This window comes from Octopus bimaculoides, chromosome 3 (genome assembly GCF_001194135.2).
Source record: "Octopus bimaculoides isolate UCB-OBI-ISO-001 chromosome 3, ASM119413v2, whole genome shotgun sequence".
Lineage (NCBI taxonomy): Eukaryota > Metazoa > Mollusca > Cephalopoda > Octopoda > Octopodidae > Octopus > Octopus bimaculoides.
The window spans coordinates 102,210,968-102,231,804 of NC_068983.1; the positions used below are offsets into that span (position 1 = coordinate 102,210,968).

The window sequence follows — 20,837 nt, forward strand, 5'->3', positions numbered from 1 at the left end:
AAATAAAGTGCTTAGCAGTATAAGTGACTCATCAGAAACAAATGACTGACAGTGCATAACATCTCTACCTAAGTCACTTTTAACTTCCTAAAAGAATATATTACTGCTCTAATGCTTTAGAATGTGCTTCTTTTTTGGATATGTGAAGTACTGAGACAATATGTATATATTTATATATATGTAAAAATCCAAATTGAGGGAAAGGAACAGGTAAAATCCAGGCTACATGTGTTTCCTAGCTAGCAGAACCTCGGAAGTAATAATTACTCAACGAGGAGTACTCCACTAGCTACTCATCAGGCTGCTGAAGATACCTCATTTTTGATCAAATTTCCTGCGAGTTAACCTTGGGATCCCTTGACAACAATTTAACCTTCATTTAACTAAGGTATCTTTAGCCTGATGAGTAGTTAGTGGAGTATCCTTAGTTGAGCAATTATTACTTCTGAGGTTCCACTAGCTAGGAAACATATGTTGCTTGGATTTTACCTGCTTTATTCCCTCAATTTGGATTTTTATTTTGCATACATAGTAACTCTAGTTGCTAACTCTTTTACTTGTTTCAGTCATTTGACTGCGGCCATGCTGGAGCACCGCCTTTAGTCGAGCAAATCGACCCCAGGACTTATTCTTTGGAAGCCTGGTACTTATTCTATCGGTCTCTTTTGCCGAACCGCTAAGTTATGGGGACGTAAACACACCACCATCGGTTGTCAAGCGATGGTGAAGGGACAGACACACACACATATATATATATATGACGGACTTCTTTCAGTTTCCGTCTACCAAATCCACTCAAGGCTTTGGTTGGCCCGAGGCTATAGTAAAAGACACTTGCCCAAGATGCCACGCAGTGGGACTGAACCCAGGACCATGTGGTTTGTAAGCAAGCTACTTACCACACAGCCAATGTGAACTATAAAATAACTTTGTTCAGCTTTATCTAACTTCAATATGGGAAAAAATCACAACCTTCTGTGCCAATAAAATATTGTTCTGAAAGTTGTTTTTTATACCTTCTATGGACTGCTTGAAGCTCACTAACTTACTACGCCTGAATCCTTGGATCTTACATTTACATATTATATATGTGTGTTTACAATTATATAAATTTATGAGTTATTGTATTTGTTTCATAATTGGATACTTATCACTGTAGTATAATAGTGAAACTGATAGAGTATCAGTTCATTAAATTTAAAGCAAATAGTTATATTTCTTGCTTCACTACCACATTATGAAATTATCACCTTTGTGTAATTGTAAATGCTAGTTTATAAGTAATGCATATTTACCCCTTTCTTCCACCTTTGTCTTCAATTTATTTGCAGGTAACGATTATTGGTTTTCATCACTATCACCTTTCTTCTTTTCTTAGAACCTTCTTTCTAGGTATTTTACTGTGTTTTAGAAGATTGTTTCCCAACCATATAGTTTTTGAAGTTCAGTCCCACTGCATGGTATCTTGAGCAAGTGTTTTAAGCTATCAAAGCCTTGTAAATGGATTTTGTGGACAGAAACTGAAAGAAGCATATTGTGTGTGTTTTATATATATATATATATATATATGGAGGCGCAATGGCCCAGTGGTTAGGGCAACGGACTCGCGGTCATAGGGTCACGGTTTCGATTCCCAGACTGGGCGTTGTGAGTGTTTGTTGAGCGAAAACACCTAAAAGGTCCACGAGGCTCCGGCAGGAGATGGTGGCGAACCCTGCTGTACTCTTTCACCACAACTTTCTCTCACTCTTACTTCCTGTTTCTGTTGTGCCTGTAATTCAAAGGGTCAGCCTTGTCACACTGTGTCACACTGAATATCCCCGAGAACTACGTTAAGGGTACATGTGTCTGTGGAGTGCTCAGCCACTTGCACGTTAATTTCACGAGCAGGCTGTTCCGTTGATCGGATCAACTGGAACCCTCGACGTCGTAAGCGACGGAGTGCCAACAACAACAACAATATATATGTATATATATATATATATATATATATATCATCAGTCTTATCAGCTTAGCTGGTCAAAGTTAGTTAATAATATTGTTTAAGAATAATAAATTTTTACTCTACAAAAGTCTAGAGTAATCCATCAGGTTAATGTAAAAACATAAAAATAAATATCTTTGTGTGTGTGTGTGTGTGTGTGTGTGTATACCCCTGGTCTACATATCAAATGATGCTTTAAGTAAGCATCACCTCATACAAGCAATATTTCTTTCCACTCTCCTGTGAAACATTTGTCAGGCTATGGATAAATATTACCTTGGAAGCAGATGAGGGTTGGAAACAGGAAAGCCATCTAGCTGTAGAAAATTTACCTGAACAGTTTCTATTTGACCTATGTAAGCATGGAAAAGTTGAAAATGATGAGCCTATATAATCAGAATTTTAAAATCTTTTTGTCAATTGTCAGATATTTGCCAGTATGGCCCCATCTATATATGGACATGAAGATATAAAAAAAGGTATTGCATTGTCTTTGTTTGGTGGTGAACCAAAAAATCCAGGTGAGTCCTGAAGCTTTTTTTATTTTTTTTTTTATAAAAGTCACATTTTTTGTTTCAAAATTTTACTTTTCTGCATTCAGAAAATTCAGTTGAAAAATTTTTGATTTTATGCTTCTAGATTTGCTTTAGTTATTTTGATGGAGGGGAAATTGTTTTAAAGCCTCGAGTTATATTTTCAAAATGTTATGGCTAATGTAGATATCTCTTGGAGTACAGTTTAAAAGCCATTGCCTTACATTATCATCATCAGTTTATATCAATTTTTTTCTTTGTTCTGGCATGGATTGAACAGATTTCATAGTGCTTTCAATACCTGTGTCCTTGCTTCATCATATAGAATGCCTAACAGTTAAAACTGCCAATTGTTGTTGTGAGCATAGTTTTTACATCTGGATGCTCTTTATGAACAACTACATGTACCATGATGTGGGATATATATTACCAGTGGTATGAGAGAGCTTGACTAGAGAGGCTTTCTCATTGCTTGAAATTTCCTATGTTTCATATTTCTTCAACAACGTGGTTTTGTATTAAATTTTAAATTTGCATTAAATAATAAAAAAAGAAAAATGGTGGGAGTAATTTATTGTTTGCCTTTTACATTAATTAAATACCTCCTTTCTTATTTTCAGGTGGGAAACACAAAGTTAGGGGTGATTTGAATGTCCTCATTTGTGGTGATCCAGGAACTGCCAAATCTCAGTTCCTGAAGTATATAGAAAAAGTTGGACACCGTGTTGTATTTACAACTGGCCAGGGAGCTTCTGCTGTTGGATTAACTGCTTATGTCCAGAGAAATCCTGTATCAAAGGAATGGACTCTGGAAGCTGGTGCTCTTGTGTTGGCTGACAAAGGAATTTGTCTTATTGATGAGTTTGACAAAGTAATTTACTTCTATTTCTTACATCATTTTATTCTGTTCATTTGATGTTAATAATATTCAAAAGTAACCTAGCAAATATACAAAAGTGATGTTTTTAAACCTTATTAATTTGTTATATTATGCAATTGCATCAAATGCTTATTTATTCTATCAACCAAATGATTTACTTCTCTTTTCAATCCCTCCTGATTTGATAAATCATGTGCTAGAGTTAATTCAATAAACTATGCTCTTCTTCCTTCATAATTTTGTTGCTTTGAGCCAACATAGATTTCAGTGGATGATCAGTAGAGCACTAGATAAAGTACTTTACAGTTATTTAGTTTCATTCTGAGTGCACATCTCACTAAATTGACAATGCCTTCAAATTTGTGATCTTCTATTTAGATTAGAAATCATAATCATTAGTAATAGTAGAATGGCAGTCTGAACAGTGCCAAACTAAAAGTCTTTAGTATTTCTGTTCTGAGCTTGTAATTATAATTCTGAGGTTACATACTGCTTGAGTTTGACCTTGCTTTTCGTGGAGACTAGTAAAAAGAAGTAACACTGAAATGCATTGGTTGTGGGGTGTCATTTCAAATTACTGTTTGTGGCTTTGTGTCAATGTGAATAATTGCCTGCTGTGTGTAAATCTGAAACATGGTATGCTTTGTATGTTTTTGTTTATTTTTATCTTTTCATCATATCTGGTTCTCCACTTAGTACTGTTTTAACTTTGTCCCACATCCTGTTTATTCCAATTCCAAGTTTCTTGTATTTAGACAACTTCCTGACCTCCTTTATTGTAATGTTCCTTCAGAAGGGATGAAAATGATTATCAGATTACAGACATTTACAATACAATCCTTGATAATTATAAGGACAGATTTGCCCCAGATGATTATGACTAAGTGGTTTTCATGTAGCATGTTCATATATTTATACCACTTTTTATAGCTGTTTTCGATCTAGTTTGGATTCTTTGCCACCAAATTTGAATTCTTTGCATTCAAATTTGATTGCAAAGAATTCAAATTTGATGGCAAAGAATCCAAACTAGATGGAAAACATCCATATAATGTTGATGTGCAATGAGTAATTTCATTGATCTATGGTTCTCCTTGGTTGGCCCTAATCCTCCACACAGAGGACCATATCACTTTTAAATTTAATTTCTTTGTAAACTATTATGTTTTTAATCAGTCTTCAGTGTCTTTCCATGTGTTGTCTTGGTGGTAAACAAATAAAATTATCAACATCATCCTGTGTTTAATTCTCCAATGTTAAAGATTTTCAGAGTGAAAACTCAGTAGGCTATGGGTTTTTAATTACAAATGCATGTGCACACGCACGCACGCACGCACGCACGCACACACACGCACACACACACACACACACACACACACACACACACACACACACACACACACACACACACACACACACACACACACACACACACAGCAGTTTTTGGTGGTATTTAACTCTTTTCCCATTTTTTTTTTTTTCAGATGAATGACCAAGATCGAACTAGTATCCATGAAGCAATGGAACAACAAAGTATTTCTGTGTCCAAAGCTGGTATTGTCACATCCCTTCATGCCCGATGTGCAGTTATAGCTGCTGCCAATCCAATTGGTGGACGCTATGATCCTTCATTAACCTTTGCGGAAAATGTAAGTATTGTGGTTTGTCATATCAAATAACAGCCCAATCACATTTCTTTTTTAAAAAATGATCACAATGACAACAGGCATTGAAAGAACCACTATACTGCTTCTCAACCTGTTAGAAATAACAGTCAAATCTCATTCAAATTATGTCGTACAGTTTAAAAAAAAGGTGACATTTGATACTGTAGTCCTAGATATACTATAGCTGAAAAAAATAGGATGGTTACAGCTAGAATACCTTTGACCATAGATTTACTAAATGAAGGTTGTTTTGGAGCTAAGCCCCACTGCCAGGAAAAACAGTTTTTTATATATATATATATATATATATATATATATATATATATATATATATATATATGTATGATTTTGTTTTATAGAGTCATAAGAATCATGGCACATCAACTCATGATATGCTAGAGATGGCTAGGAGCACATTGAAATAAACAACATTGAATACATCAAATGTTGGTAGAATACTGTAGATATGCAATTTAAATCTTAGATCCTACTAGGATGGGTCTTTGGTATGACACAGGTATAAAAAGTAAACACAAATGACATTTAAGATTTATAACAGTTGTTTTAGTAGAATTTTATTGAAAATGCAGTAATGAGAGATTACATCATCATAGATATTCTAAACTGGCAAGATTTTAAACATAGACCTGGACGTAGTGTTCAAAACTATTGTAACATAGTTACTCGTCGCCAGTTGTAGTAGTAGTATTGCCACTATTTATGACGATACTTGTTTACATTATAACTGCGTAGTAACAATAAAATATATAATGAAGCAGGGTAACAACAATGTATCAATCCAACAAACTCTCCATGAACCAACAGACGATATTCTAACAAACTACCAAAATGACACCTTATGACTTACTGCAGTTAACACCTACTCTCACTGAGACCGCTATTATTTATAGTTGTTCAGTCAAGTCTATTCTCACAGTGGGTGTCATAACTCTCGCCACAACATCTTTCCTTTTGAGAATTCAACTTCCGTAGGAAACAAAATTTTTTTCTTTCTTTCCACCACTTCTCCATTTTTGAAATTTTGCTTTCCTAGGGAGTTCAGTACCTTTTCTACTTAGGAATTCTAAATGATCAGTCTGTTTACGTTTTCTGTTACTGCTCCTTCTAGGCTCAATCTCTTTCTGTGCTAGCCCATCGAACATGTCATAAAACACTTCCATTGGAATTTCCTTCCTTCCTTTCTTCTGTATGTCTGATTTTCAATTGAGTTTGGTGTTGTTTATGCTCCCACCATTGGCCTTTTATTAAATACTAACAGAGGAACCCGGCGTTGCCTGGGAATGAAATTGTTGCTTATATACTGGAAGGAAAAAAGCAAAATATGCTGTATAGAAATCTGAGGACATTCTGTAGATGGACTCTCAGATGAATGATGACTGGGCACCTCTCATGAATTGGAAAATTGAAGATGCGCCAAAAAGCCTCATTGGTACTTGGAAACTTTTACGAAAATTAAAATGGGGATTAAATGCACACACACAGAGTATCACACATCAGATGAAATGGACGTGTGTGTGTGTGTGTGTGTGTGACAGAGAGAGAGAGAGAGGTTTGTTGTCATGTATACGTACATTTATAAATAAGCATACATCTTTGTGTGTGTATGAGAGAGAGAGAGAGAGAGTAAATACTACATACACACCGCTCTCTCACTCTGTCTCATACACATGCACACATACATCCAAAAATGATGGATGCATATGACAACACACCCCTTGACTCACTCACACTCTGTCTCTTACAAACACACACATACATAAATGTATACAAACATATTTACAAAGACACACGTGTGTATGTGCGCGTGTGTGCTGTGTGTGTGTGTGTGAGAGAGAGACACAGACAGACAGAGAGAGAAACAGAGCCAGTGAAGAGGTGTGTCGACAATTATACATACATACATAAATAGTCATACATTTCTTCTACGTATGTGTGAGTGTGTGTGAGAGAGAGAGAGAGAGAGTCACTGAAACATCTCTCTGTCTCTCTCTCTCTCTCTCTCTCACACACATATGTGCAGATATACACACAGAAAAGATGTATGCATATGCATTTATGTATGTACGTAGACATTACAACACACCCTTTCACTCACACACATACATAAACACACATGTGCGTGTGTGTGACTCACTACGAATACATAGAGCTGAACACAGCGTGCCAAAAAAAAAAATAATAGAAAATTTATTTACGGAAATTAACGAAGTGTGTGAGTTCGGAACGAAATCAAACCTGGAGTGTGTGAATGAGAGAGAGAGAGAGAGAGTGAGAGAGAGAGAGAGAGAACATTGCAAAGAATGAATGAGATGAACATGGAACGCCCAAAAATCGTATAAATAAAAGCACGTTAAAAACTATCTTGTACGGAATATTTAAATTTATGAACTTCGTAAATATGTGTTTCAGTAATTGATCGTAGATGTTTACAGAAAGCGAACATTAAAAGTAGAGAGTGAGAGACGTTGCCATTTTTTCACGTCCGTACCGGAAGTTGACATTGAGAAACCTTTTTAAAGAAGTGAATCTTAAATATAAAGCAATATTATTTATTTTTAATTAGAGATAAAAGAAAAATCAAATGAAGAGCCTAAGATTTATTCGAGGTCAAATTATTCATGTATCACAAGTATGGAAGTAAATGTTGAAGCCGTTTTCATGTGATAAGCGATTACACACACATCTCTGTTTTATATATAGTATAGATATCAAGTTTCCAATTCTTTTAGTCACTACACCATCCTGCAAACTCTCTTTACCGTTCTTGTATACTTTGAAATGAACTTTGTCTCCAACATCAAAATATTTACTGGAATTTTTTGTATTTTCTCTATAAGTGTTTTCCGTTGGCAACAATTTGCCGAAGATTGATTAAATCTTTTGAGTGAACATTAGTTCTGCAGGTGACATGCCTGAATTGGTATTCGGATTGGGGGTTATTCCGTACACCATTAAGAATTTAGTTAGCACTTTGTCATTTCCTAACTTGTTCCTTAATTTTTTTTAGCGCTCGCTTGAAAGTATCTACAAATCATTCTGCTTGCCCTTTTGACCTTGTGTGGTAGGGCAGGATAAACATGCTTGATTGCATGCATTTTGCAGCTCATATCCTATAAATTATGTCCAATACTATGGTGTCTAGAACACTGTATCAAGCAAAAAGTTCGTGTAGGAACTTTATTGTTGTCTTTGAGGTCAGTTGACTGCACCTACATACTTCCGACCACTTGGTAAAGCTATCAACAATGGTCAAGTAGTACACGCCTTTCACTGGTCCAGTGTAGTCTATATGTACCCTGGACCATGGACTAACTGTTTTGAGCCATGATTGGTAATTTCACTGGTGATCCTTGGCAGCTAGTGGCACAACCTCTGCATGATTTTACCAAATTTTCAATGTCCTGGTCCATTATCCCCCAATACATGTAACTACTCATCAAAGCTTTCATTCTTGACATCCCCGGTTGTCCACTATGAAATTCATGTAATATCTGTTTCTGTGGGGCAGTTGGTGCTACCACTCTTTGTGTGTACATTAATACATCATCGTAGAGTGAAAAATGGTTCGCATTCGTGTTTCTCTTTTGTTTATTTTTCAAGGTTTTCTTCATTTTTATGATATATTTGTCCTCCGCTGATTTACTTTTTGTATCTTGTACAGTCACTGGCAACTCCTGAATGATGTTACACATAATGTTTTATAATTTTTTCTTTAGTTCAGCTGATGAATTATTTTCACTGGTGGGACAGCCATTTATTTTTTTACAGTACCGACTTAAGGGGAGGTCTCATGCGTCAAACAATTCCAATCAGTCCATACCAAACAGATTGGTTGCATTTTTTACCATGAAAACTTTTGCTCTACAGGTTTTTCTCCAAAATGTGGTAACACTACATTTTTGCCTACAAAGTGTAGTTTTTCACCTGTCACGCCTTGCGCAATTTTTGATGTTCTTAAAATAGGTTTCCCAATTCTTATCCATATGTCAGTATTAATAATTGAGATGTAACTTCTAGTATCTAGTTGTAATTTAATATTCACTTCGTTTACTTTTACATGTACAAATTTCCTCTTTCTGGTGTAGCTTCTACTTTCTGTTGAGAAAGCTTCAGAATTTTTTATGTTTGACTTTCCTAACTTTGCAATGTGTCCTACTTTTTGCCAACTGCAACATTTTTGTGTTTTGATAAGACAATCTTTCCTGAAATATAGGGCTTCATTTGGTCTTAACATTTTTCCTGAAATGTAGGGCTTCATTTGGTCTTTACATTTTTTCTTTGTTTATACCTTCCTGGTCAGCACACTTGTACTTGTGAGAACTCCTCTTCAATTTTCTTCAATTTTCGTGATGTAAGTTTACTACTCTTTGACACTTCTCTGCAGGGTTAAGCTTTAGTTGTATGAATTCTTGCACATATCTCTGCATCTTTGTTTGCCGTAAGATCTTGTACAAAAATGAGGCACTTAAACATATCAAGAGTTGGTTCCTTCTGTTTTGCACATTTAGTTTACCGTCTTGGCATACGTGACAAAATCCTCATCCTTGGTTTTAACTAGATTCCAGCACTCCCACTTTACATTTTTGATAGTAGTTTGACTATTTCCTGGAATCAAATTTCACTAGTTTATTTAGGTAGTATGAAATTACAATATTTTTCATGTTCAGCCACCGCTAATTTACGTAATAATAGTCTTACTTTTTCTTTGTCCTTGACTTGCAATCTTCCCTAAAGAGTTCTCCATATCTTCTAAAGTATGCTGCTAACATTATACCCTTTTCTGAGTCATAACTGAATCCTGTTATAGAGTTCGATGTCCTGTCTGGTGAAAATGAACTTATAGTGTTTCCAGACTTCTTAAGACATAGCTCCATTAACTGTTGTTTTTCTTATTGCTGAAGTAGTTTTTGCAACCGTATTATAGAAACTATTAGGTTTTTCATCATTAACAACTTTGAATTCTTGTCGCCAATATTGTAACGTAGTTATTCATTGCCAATTATTGTTGTATTACCACTATTTATAATGATACTTGTTTACACTATAACCATGAAGTAATAATAGATTATATAACAAAGCAGGGTAACAACAATGTAACAATCCAACAAACTCTCCACAAACTATACACAAACCAACAAACGATATTCTGACAAACTACCAAAACGATACCTTACGACTTCCTGCGATTAACACCTACTCCGTCTGTCTCTCACTGAGACCGCTACTATTTATAACCATTCGGTCAAGTCTATTCTCGCATGGGGGTGCTGTGACTCTCCCCACAACAAAAACTTTACCTGTTTAAAATTTTACCTGATGATAGTGGTTTGTATATTATGATGTAATCTTTTATGACTGCATTTAATAAATAAAATTTTACCAAAACAGCTGTTGTGAATTTTAAATACTTTTGTGTTTATATAAATTTCTTCAAATTGTATTTTCATGTTTCTGTGTTTTTCAATAAAATTGATGAGCTTTGGTTCTTTGAAGGGAGTTTACTTTCCAAGAGAATCATTAATATTAGGAATGAAAACAGTTTAATGTATTTGTTTCATTCTGTTCTTTTAATGAATGTTTATTTCTGAAATGTCTAATTGGATCAAATTATTTTGTTTTTCAATTTTTAGGTTGATTTAACTGAACCTATCTTATCTCGTTTTGATGTCTTGTGTGTGGTGCGTGATACAGTTGATCCTATTCAGGTAAATATCTAACTTTTGAAACTAATTTCTAAATTGTCCTTTTGTTTTGTCCACTCAATGTGAATTGTATGTATGTCATCCTTGTACAGGAATCTTGAGATCACTAGTAATTTCATTAGCCTAATTTTGGAGTTCATTGAGATATTTCTGTCTTTCCACTGTTCTGAATTTGGTCATTGCTGCTGTTGTTTTGGCAATGCAGGATATCACTTCCGGCTTGGAACTTTGGTCACTCACTATTATCCCAAGATATTTGAAGTTTTGAATTTGTTCAAGCTCAATTCCACTGATGCTTATGTTGGTACTGATTTCCTTTGGGCAGTTTGTTTTCTCTGTGCTTTTCTCCATGCCAAATTCATTGGAGGTCTTGTCTAGGCACTCTACTAGTTGTTTCAGCTCTTGTTCTGAGCCCACTAGTCCAACAATATCATCTGCAAAGCACAAGTTTGTTAAGTTTCTGCTGCCAATGCTAATGGTACCATTGTGGTCTTCCAGTGCATTGGTCATAATCCTGTCAAGAACATGGACACTGACAGCAGAAATTGGAAGAAGAATTCAGGCCACAGAGATGAAATGTTTCAGGAGACTTTTGAGAATATCATACAGAGATTGTGACACAAATGAGGAAGTGAAAAATAGAATAAGGCAGGCAATAGGGCCCTATGAGGAACTTCTTACGACAGTAAAGAAGTGCCAGCTCAGGTAGTTTGGGCATGTCACCTGCTCATCAGGGATGGCCAAAACAATCCTTCAAGGAACAGTCAAAGGTTGCAGAGGCAGACAGAGAAAGAGGTGGGAAAACATCAGTGAGGGGACAGGCCTGAAGATGAGAGATGCAGTGCAGAGGCAGAAGACAGAGATGGGTGGAGGGATCTGGTCACAAAGTTATCAGTGGTGCCCCAACAGTCAGCCAGACTACGGGATATATATAATGTAATCCTTGTATTCACATACTACAAACAAATACCCTCAAAACCATTTATTATTCACCATCTCAAGGGAAAGTTTGTATAAAATTTTTTCAAGAAATAGCCAAGTAATTCTATTCCTTTGAACTGCCTTCTTTTGTGACTCAAAGAAGGGATTCAGAAAACCTGATCTTCCTTTATTCCTAACTAGCAGAAGACCCTGCGCTGCTTAGGATTCAAATACTACAATGTTTTTGATACTTAGTAAATTTCCTATGTCATTAATAATGTTTATGCCAAATTGTAACAAAATTGTAATAAAATTGGTTGCTGGGTACCACTGAAACCAAGTGGTAACAGTTTGATATGAAGTCCTGAGAAGGGGTTTAATGCGTTCTTAGATGGTGTAACAATCACAGGTGAAGTAGCCCTGAAAAGGGTTTTTTGTCATTCTCACAGCAGTAACAATTTGATAAGAAGCCCTGAAAAGGGCTATAATGTGTTCTCAGGTGGTGTAACAATTGTATGTAAAGTGGCCCTGAAAAGGGCCTTTTTTTTCGTATACACTGAAAGTAATGGAATTGTTGCTGTGAAATGTGAAACTCTGTGAAAATAGATGACAAATCTAAATTGGACAAAGGAAAAAAAACATGGTTGAAGAGAGTTAGTAACTTTGAACACATGACTACAGTAGCACTCACCACATATCAGGTCTCCAAGGTTGTACTGGTGTAGTGGATTGAAAGCAGCTGACACATGAAGTGCCTATAACATCTCTCTGTCGACCACATTTTTCTTTTTGCCATTAGAGGCAAGTATGAATAGATTTTGTTTGCTTCCAACTCTGGACAGCATCCGACATATTACTGGCCGTGAGAGAAAGAGGTGGGAAAACATCCTCCTTCTTTTGGCAGCCGAAGCAGACTCTTTTAGATCAAGGCATGTTTTTTTTTCTTAGGTGGCATGGCAGTAGTATTGGACTATGTTTAAATTGCGAGTTTTAAAAAAGAAAAGGGGACACTGAAAACAAATTTGGCACAATGTATAGAAAGTGAACCTACTAAACATATTATTCAAAAAAGGTGGAAGCAGGGACAGACAGTTATGGAAAAAAAAAAAAACTGGTTTTCTGAATTCACGGCTTTTGGTTATACGGTGGGGGTCTGGAAATTATGAAGTAGGTCATGACAACCCTCGGAGCATAAGCTATCAGTGTGTCAAGTTTGAGTGAAATAGGTTGAAAAATGTGGAAATGCATAACATGCTTACACACACACAGACATCTGTTTTATATGTATAGATAACTATTTTGAAAGAGTTACTAATTCTGAAGTTTTATCGCCTTTAAGTTTGATAATAATCTTATTAAGTTGTAGCACCATTCACAAAATTTTTTCATGACTAAACTGTATTAGCTTTGTTATTTTCTTTGGAACCCATTATGCTAATTGTAACTTTGTTATGATCAGGATGAACGATTGGCAAAGTTTGTTGTTAGTAGCCACATGAAGCACCATCCAAGCAACAACGATGACATAAGATGGGATGAAGAAATGGTAAATTCTTTTTTAACTTTTGTCCTTTTTTTGATTTGCCTTTCCTTTAGTCAGCGCTTAAATTAATGTTTATCTTGGACTAGCAGAGATACCTGGTGTTGCCCATGTTACATGCAATGGAAGAATTAGACTTTTCTGTTATATTTTCTCTAATGTACTGGAATACCTATGATTCGAATTTCATCAAAATTGCAGATGAGAGTTCTTTTCCTCTTTACACACCCTAAAAGAATTCTAATCATGATACATGCATCCCATTCTACTGATCTTTATGCACAGATTCCAAAATTCCAGTCTTATGGAACCTGTTAAAAGGATTTTGTTCCTGAAAAGTGGAGGTCATGGAGCTCTAAAATGTGGAAGTTAAGGCCCCTATTGGGGGGGGGGGGTCTTAATGTCAACCAGAGAAGTTGAATTGTTGACAATCTTTTTGACTTGGGTGTTATATCTATTATTTGAATTTCTTTGAAATAGGAAATATATGTATGTTCACTGGGTTTGTAAAAGAGAGCAAAGCTACAGGAAACCAAAAGACGAATGATCACAATAAGCAGTCAGCTACCCTACCCTAGTCGTTACTACTCCCCAATGTGGAATTCCTCACCATACAGGTGACAGGCACAGCCATAAGATGCGTTACAGATGTATAGCAATTGGAAGGGTGTGACCCAACTGAAATAAACATGAACAACTGTGTGACGTTATGGCTAAGGGGAAATGAAAGTGTCACCTCTGGAGTTTGCAACTGACCACTATACAGATAGGTAACTGGACAGAATAAATTTACAATCTATAAATGTCTTTGAATAACCAGTCACTCAAGTGCCCCTGGACTGGCTCTTGTGCAGGTGGCACATAAAAGACACCATTTTCGAGCGTGGCCGTTGCCAGTACCGCCTGACTGGCCTTCGTGCGGGTGACACGTAAAAGCACCCACTACACTCTCTGAGTGGTTGGCGTTAGGAAGGGCATCCAGCTGTAGAAACTCTGCCAAATTAGATTGGAGCCTGGTGTTGCCATCCGGTTTCACCAGTCCTCAGTCAAATCGTCCAACCCATGCTAGCATGGAAAGCGGACGTTAAACGATGATGATGATGATGATATACATACACACACAAAAAGATAGATTGATAGATACAACTGAGTGGGCAAACAAAAATATGAGACACTGCCTAGTGCTTTTTTTTATTTTGATAAACATGGTACTTACTCTATCAGTTTTTTCTTGTCAAACCAGTAAGTTATGGGGATGTAAATAAATGAACAGCAGTTGTGAAGCAGTGATGAGAGAGAAACACAGAGAGAAAGACACACACATACACTTACATATATACATACATATATATACGATTGATTTCTTTCAGTTTCTGTCTTGAAAATCCACTCTCAAGGCTTTGGTTGGTGTGAGGCTATAGCAGAAGACATATGCCAAGTCACCACACAGTGGGACTGAGCCCAGGACCATGTGTTTTGGAACCAAGTTTCTTACTACACTGCCACACCTGCACCTATGTATGTGTGTGTGTGAGTGTATATATGTATGCATGTATATATGTGTATATATATGTGTACATATTAACATGTACATCTATACATATACATGTACACATATACATGTATACATATACATCTATATCTATATATACATCTAATTCGAATCATTAGAGAAAATATAACAGAAAAGTCTAAATCTTCCATTGTGATATTGCACTGGGCTCGCACTAGGCATGAAGCTAAAAGATTTTTTTGGCCTAAAACACTACATGGACCCTAAGTAAGGCATGTGTATTATTTGAATAAAATTGGTTGTGTAGTTCTCAAGTTTTAGGGATTCACACAGACAGGCAGACACACATTCTCATCTTTATATATATAGATTTAGATTGTGTTTGATACAGTCGGAGAATACAGACAGTAAGGCTTAGTTGTGACAACGCATTAGATTTTTTGCAGTTTTATTTTGAAATCAGCCGGTGATGAATGTTACAGCTGTCAGTTGTAGGTACATGGTTTACAGTATTCTTTTATTCTGTTATTTGTTTCAGTCATTTGACTGTGGCCATGCTGGAGCGCTGCCTTTAGTCAAATGAATTGACCCCAGGACTTATTATTTGTATGCCTAGTACTTATTTTGTCTGTCCCTTTTGCTGAACCACTAAGTTCACGGGGATGTAAACACACGGTTGTCAAGCGATGGTAGGAGGGGAGGCAAACACAGACACACACACACACATATATACACGACGGGCTTCTTTCAGTTTCTGTCTACCAAATCCACTCACAGCCACTCCGTGCCTGCTGATATAGAATTTTCAGATACCCACAGAATTATAAACTAATGAAGGATTACAAATACTTTTGTGATTTTTTTTTTTTATGGAGTGGATACTAAAATGTGTTACAGTCTGAAGATTATTCCTTTCATGAATTTCTTTTGCTTTTTGAAACCTGTTTTACTTTTCTTTTAGATTTCCTTAAATGTATCTGGTATTGAACCTATACCTCAAGAATTGCTACAGAAATACATCATTTATGCCAAAGAGAAGACTTCTCCCAAACTACATCAAATGGATCAAGACAAAGTAGCCAAGATGTATGCAGAGTTGCGTCGCGAGTCTATGGTATGTTCTTCCTAATTACAGTTAATGTAGTAAGAATGTTTACATCTGCTTTTCATTTAACCCTTTTGTTATAAAACCTGTAGCTATTGGCTACTAATTTTACATTGTTTAAACAAAATTTAAATGATTTTGCATTTCATTGAATTTGTCTTTACCTGTAGTTATAATTGTTTTGAGGGAAAAATTCCATCAGTATATTTATGTAAGAGCCTTTTCAGTTCCAATCATGACATTAATATATTAATCATCAAAAACGTAATTGTTTTATGAAACTAGTTATAAAATTACAACTTGTGAACAGCACAAATAAAACATTAAAGGTTTGTTGGTATGTGACACTTCATATGCAAACACAGTATACTATGAAATGTTTTTATAAGTCAGTACCACATCCTACTGCATCAGCAGTGTTTGTTACATTATTTTTAAGGTTGTTTCTACAGATATTCTATAGAAACTACAGCCAGCACTGATTTTTGTTACATTTCGTATTGACACATCAGAAGTAAAGAGGCAATGAGATCAGAGACAAAAGTCGGTAATGAGTGTATATGCCATATTTTGGGGGTTGTTGCTCCTTCATCTGACATCTCGATATGAAACATAGCAAAAATCGGTGCTGCTAGCTGATGTAATAGGATGTGGTATTGACTTATAAAAACATGTATACTTCATAGTATATTGTGTTTGCATAATGAAGTGCCATGTATCTACAAACCTTTAATGTTTACTCTCTGAGTGGTTGGCGTTAGGAAGGGCATCCGGCTGTAGAAACTCTGCCAAATTTAGATTGGAGCCTGGTGTTGCCATCCGGTTTCACCAGTCCTCAGTCAAATCGTCCAACCCATGCTAGCATGGAAAGCGGACGTTAAACGATGATGATGATGATGATGATACCAGTTCCAGGAATGCTTCAAATATGTAGATTGGTATATCCAATAACTTAACACCACTGTATGCAGTGGCTATATAAGCAATGTGTCCAGAGACAGAAGTGGGTTAGATGTGTGCTGATGGAAGGGCAACAACCCCTGAAATATGGCATATACACTCATTACCCACTTTTGTCTCCATTGCTTGTTTATATCTGTCTCGATGCAAAACGTAGCCAAAATCAGTGCTGGCTATAGAAAGAGCCTTAAAAATAATAGCACAAATAAAATTTTTACAATATCCTAAGCTTCACAAAGTTTACTTTTCATTGTTAATAACATGATCAAAATTGTTCAGGCTTGAACTTAAAAGCTAGAAAATGTCCAACAAGTGTGGGTCACATATTTTAGATTGCATCCAAAAAAATAAACCAATCCCCAAATGCTCTCATTACATGCAACAGTCGTTAGTCCACCAACATGTATCCTTCCTCTGTCACTTCTACTGGCCCAGGTGATGAATCCTGGCTCAGTTCTTTTGTCTGCAGAATACCTTCCTTGTGACTCAGGTGATGGATCCAGACATATGATGTATTTAGGTATTGAATATTGTGTAGAGAAGAGAGAGAATGTAATATATTTGTATACACTAATATGATTTACTTAAATTATCAAAGACATTTGTTTCATTCCTCAGTCAACTGGAAGTATACCAATTACAGTTCGTCATATTGAATCAATGATTCGTATGGCTGAAGCTCATGCACGAATGCATCTGCGTGACTATGTCAATGAAGATGATGTCAACATGGCTATCCGTATCATGCTTGAGAGTTTCATCAATACACAGAAGTTCAGTGTAATGAGAAGTATGAGAAAAGTAAGTGAACATTGTTTTTTTCTTTCTTTTTTATGGTTCTGGGTTCAGTCCCACTGCATGGCATCTTGGGCAAATGTCTTCTACTATACCCTTGGGCTAACCAAAGCCTTGTGAGTTGATTTGGAAGATGAAAAACTGAAAGAAGTCAATCGTGTGCATATATATATATGTCTGTATTCTTGCCATCACTTGACAACTGATGCTGATGTGTTTATGTCCCTGTAACTTAGTGGTTCGGTAGAAGATACCGATATGATAAGTACTAGACATACAAAGAATAAGTCTTGGGGCCGATTTCTTCGACTAAAGCCCTTTAATTTAAGGTGGTGCTCCAAATGACTGAAACAAAAAAATATTTTGCCATTTCATTTTCCACACTGAAGATATGAACTGGTCAAGTCTGCAGATTTGGTTATTTGTATATAAGTTCTTCAAAGTGGTATCACCTCCTCATCTAGATTGACTTTAACTAATAGAAAGATATCTATCTTGATTAAAGACATGATGAAAAAATGTTAAGTCATATGAAGACTAACTTGACCTAAAGCTTTCTTGAATGTGGTCATTCTTTTCATAAACTTTGTTTCTATAGATATTCTTCTAATTTTCATTTCTTTGGTTTTCAGACCTTCAGTCAGTACTTGACATTCCGTAAAGACAACAATGAGTTATTGCTTTTCATCTTGAAACAACTTGCTCAAGACCAAATGTCATTCCAAAGAAACCGGTTTGGTCTTCAGCAAGAACAGATAGATATATCAGAAAAGGACTTGGCTGATAAAGTGAGATAATTATTTTTGTTTTTTTTATCTAATTTTAACTTGATTTTGTATTTTAGCCCCTCCCTTCGTCATGTTTTCAAATATGTTATGAAATGTTTCTAAGTTACTTTTTTAAATAATAATAATGTCACTAATGTAGTTCTGACACTGCCAACTTACTTGCTGTCATTTTAACTGATATACAAATACTAGGGTATTAACTGTTTGATTAAGCTTGCCTGAATTCAGGATTGCTGTGTAGGCATTATTTTTGTAAGTTTGAATTTAGTAATATAACAAAGTGGCTTACCATGAAATACTTGGAGACAAACTTAGATTGGTGACCTGAAAACTGGATGAAGTTGAAGGTAAAAACAATGTGTGTAATGGAATGTCAGAAATATAGATGGTTTGTTGACCAATGTGTGTTTAAAATATTCATTTTGTCAGCACTTAAGAAAAAACAAAAGCAGAAAAACCACTCTTTTTGGAGAAAAATATTCAGAAATTTGCATATATATATATATATATATATATATATATATAATATTTCTTCCCATAAATATTTTATGCAATTAAAAATAGGTTCAAATTAGTTATAGTTGTTCATGGACCATAAATATTCTTGACAAGTCATTGGGTTATGAACATATTGGTCTTTGAAACCTGTAAATCAAAAGTGTTCTGTATGTATAGAAAGGCGATTTTGGGGTGTGTTTTTGCTAAAGAGTATATAATTTGTATTGAAGAAAAAAAAATGCTAGCTTTTTAACCCTTTCTGTTTCTTATTAAATACACTGCCTTTGTTTCAATTAATTTTGAAAATAATGATTTTAATAAAGTAACACATACATGGTCATAGCATGACATTTTGAAAGAAGGTTTTGATGTAGATCACTTTAAATAGAAAGTTTGTATGAAACAAGTTGATATGTGTTAAGATTGTTCCGTTCTATTGACAGACATAAGACTTTATTTTGCTATAAATATATTTTTATTTCTATGCCTTTTCTTTTGCAGGCAAGACAAATCAACATCTACAGTTTGACAACATTCTTTGATAGTGATCTGTTCAGAACTCATCGCTTTAGTCATGACTCTAAGAGAAAGCTTATCATTCAAACTGTATAAAGAAACCAACCACATACTCAACTCAATTTCAACTCGACTCAATTTCAACTAAAGCTGTACATATTTGTTTCATTTGAACACACCTTTATTTTATTTCCTTTAATAATTGTCAATGACATTTGTATATTATATGAAATAAAGAATTTTATATTAATATAAATTATTTATTCTGTTTTAACATTTCATCTTCCATGAGAGTAACTGGTGATACTTATACTATGAATCAGTGTGGTAGTTTATATAATGAACTAGAACATATATATCAGGTCATTAAGAATGAAATGTCCGATTTTCTTATGCACCAAGTTTGACAGTTGTTAACTCTTGTTTTATCCTGATGATTCTTTGTTTAACAATATTGAAGACGTACATCATCACTTCAAAATCCAATTCGTGATGTCTGATTATTTTGTGAGTTTTCTCTTGTAAATTAGTTTTTGTGAGTCCATGTATAGAATTCTTTGCTGCCGGCATAAATAAGCTTCTAATAAAGTGGCAAAATTATGTTGATAATTTAAGTGCCTTCTTTGATTAACAGCATTTCTTTTTGTCGAGATAAAATAAATTTTCTGTTCAAAATTGGACATTTCGTTCTTAATGACCTGATATATGATTAATAATTTGAAAAATGCATGATTTAATATAAAATTAGATTGCTGTTGTCAAATAAAATATGGCACAAAATAAACTTGGTCAGTAAAGTGTTAAATGAATTTAATATCTTTGTCATCCATAGTAAGTGTATTGGAAAGGTCTGTAAATAGCTTTTTGCTGATAAATTGTATGTCTATTTTGAAATAGCCTAATGGTTGAATTAATTCTTTAAAAAAAAATATAGATTGAAACAATTTACATTAATGTAATTTCTCTGTAATAGCACACTACATTGTTTGTAACAATACTGGAACCCAAACCTTTCAGTTGCTAGGCCAGACCCCAGCAACCAATTTGGCTGATTGTATTTTATTGTTAACTAGCAGAAATACCCGGCTTTGCCTGGGTTAAAGAGAATAATGAAATCTAAAAACGCCGTCTAGACTACGCAACCCTCAACTGTTAGTAGCTACGATACCATATTTCTACATTAATAACTCTCCAATCCATGCCAGCATGGAACATAGACATTAAGTGGAATGCCAGTCTCTCATCTAGGAGGGCCTTGAAATCAATGTTACCAACTGGGGACTATGTGTGTCGCAGTGATAATAAAAAGACCCAAAGGAGGTCTGCAACGAAATAATTTTACTCAACACTTTGCAAGTGAATCAGTGGAGGCAAAGATGCGTCTCATTTGCTTGACAATTTATGCACCACATTG

The 20,837-nt window shown here is 35.3% G+C and overlaps 1 protein-coding gene across 1 annotated transcript in view; it reads left to right on the top strand.

Annotated features, from left to right (window-relative positions):
* LOC106868147 (DNA replication licensing factor mcm2) overlaps positions 1-19,679 on the top strand; it is a 43,026-nt gene extending 23,347 nt beyond the window's left edge. Inside the window, exons 11-19 of the mRNA XM_014913278.2 lie at positions 2,412-2,505; positions 3,138-3,388; positions 4,882-5,046; positions 10,716-10,790; positions 13,168-13,254; positions 15,723-15,875; positions 17,445-17,627; positions 18,254-18,409; positions 19,409-19,679. Coding sequence (XP_014768764.1) covers positions 2,412-2,505; positions 3,138-3,388; positions 4,882-5,046; positions 10,716-10,790; positions 13,168-13,254; positions 15,723-15,875; positions 17,445-17,627; positions 18,254-18,409; positions 19,409-19,519 — 1,275 coding nt within the window. The 3' untranslated portion in view covers positions 19,520-19,679. The remainder of the gene's footprint in view (positions 1-2,411; positions 2,506-3,137; positions 3,389-4,881; positions 5,047-10,715; positions 10,791-13,167; positions 13,255-15,722; positions 15,876-17,444; positions 17,628-18,253; positions 18,410-19,408) is intronic.
* Positions 19,680-20,837: the final 1,158 nt, after the last annotated feature.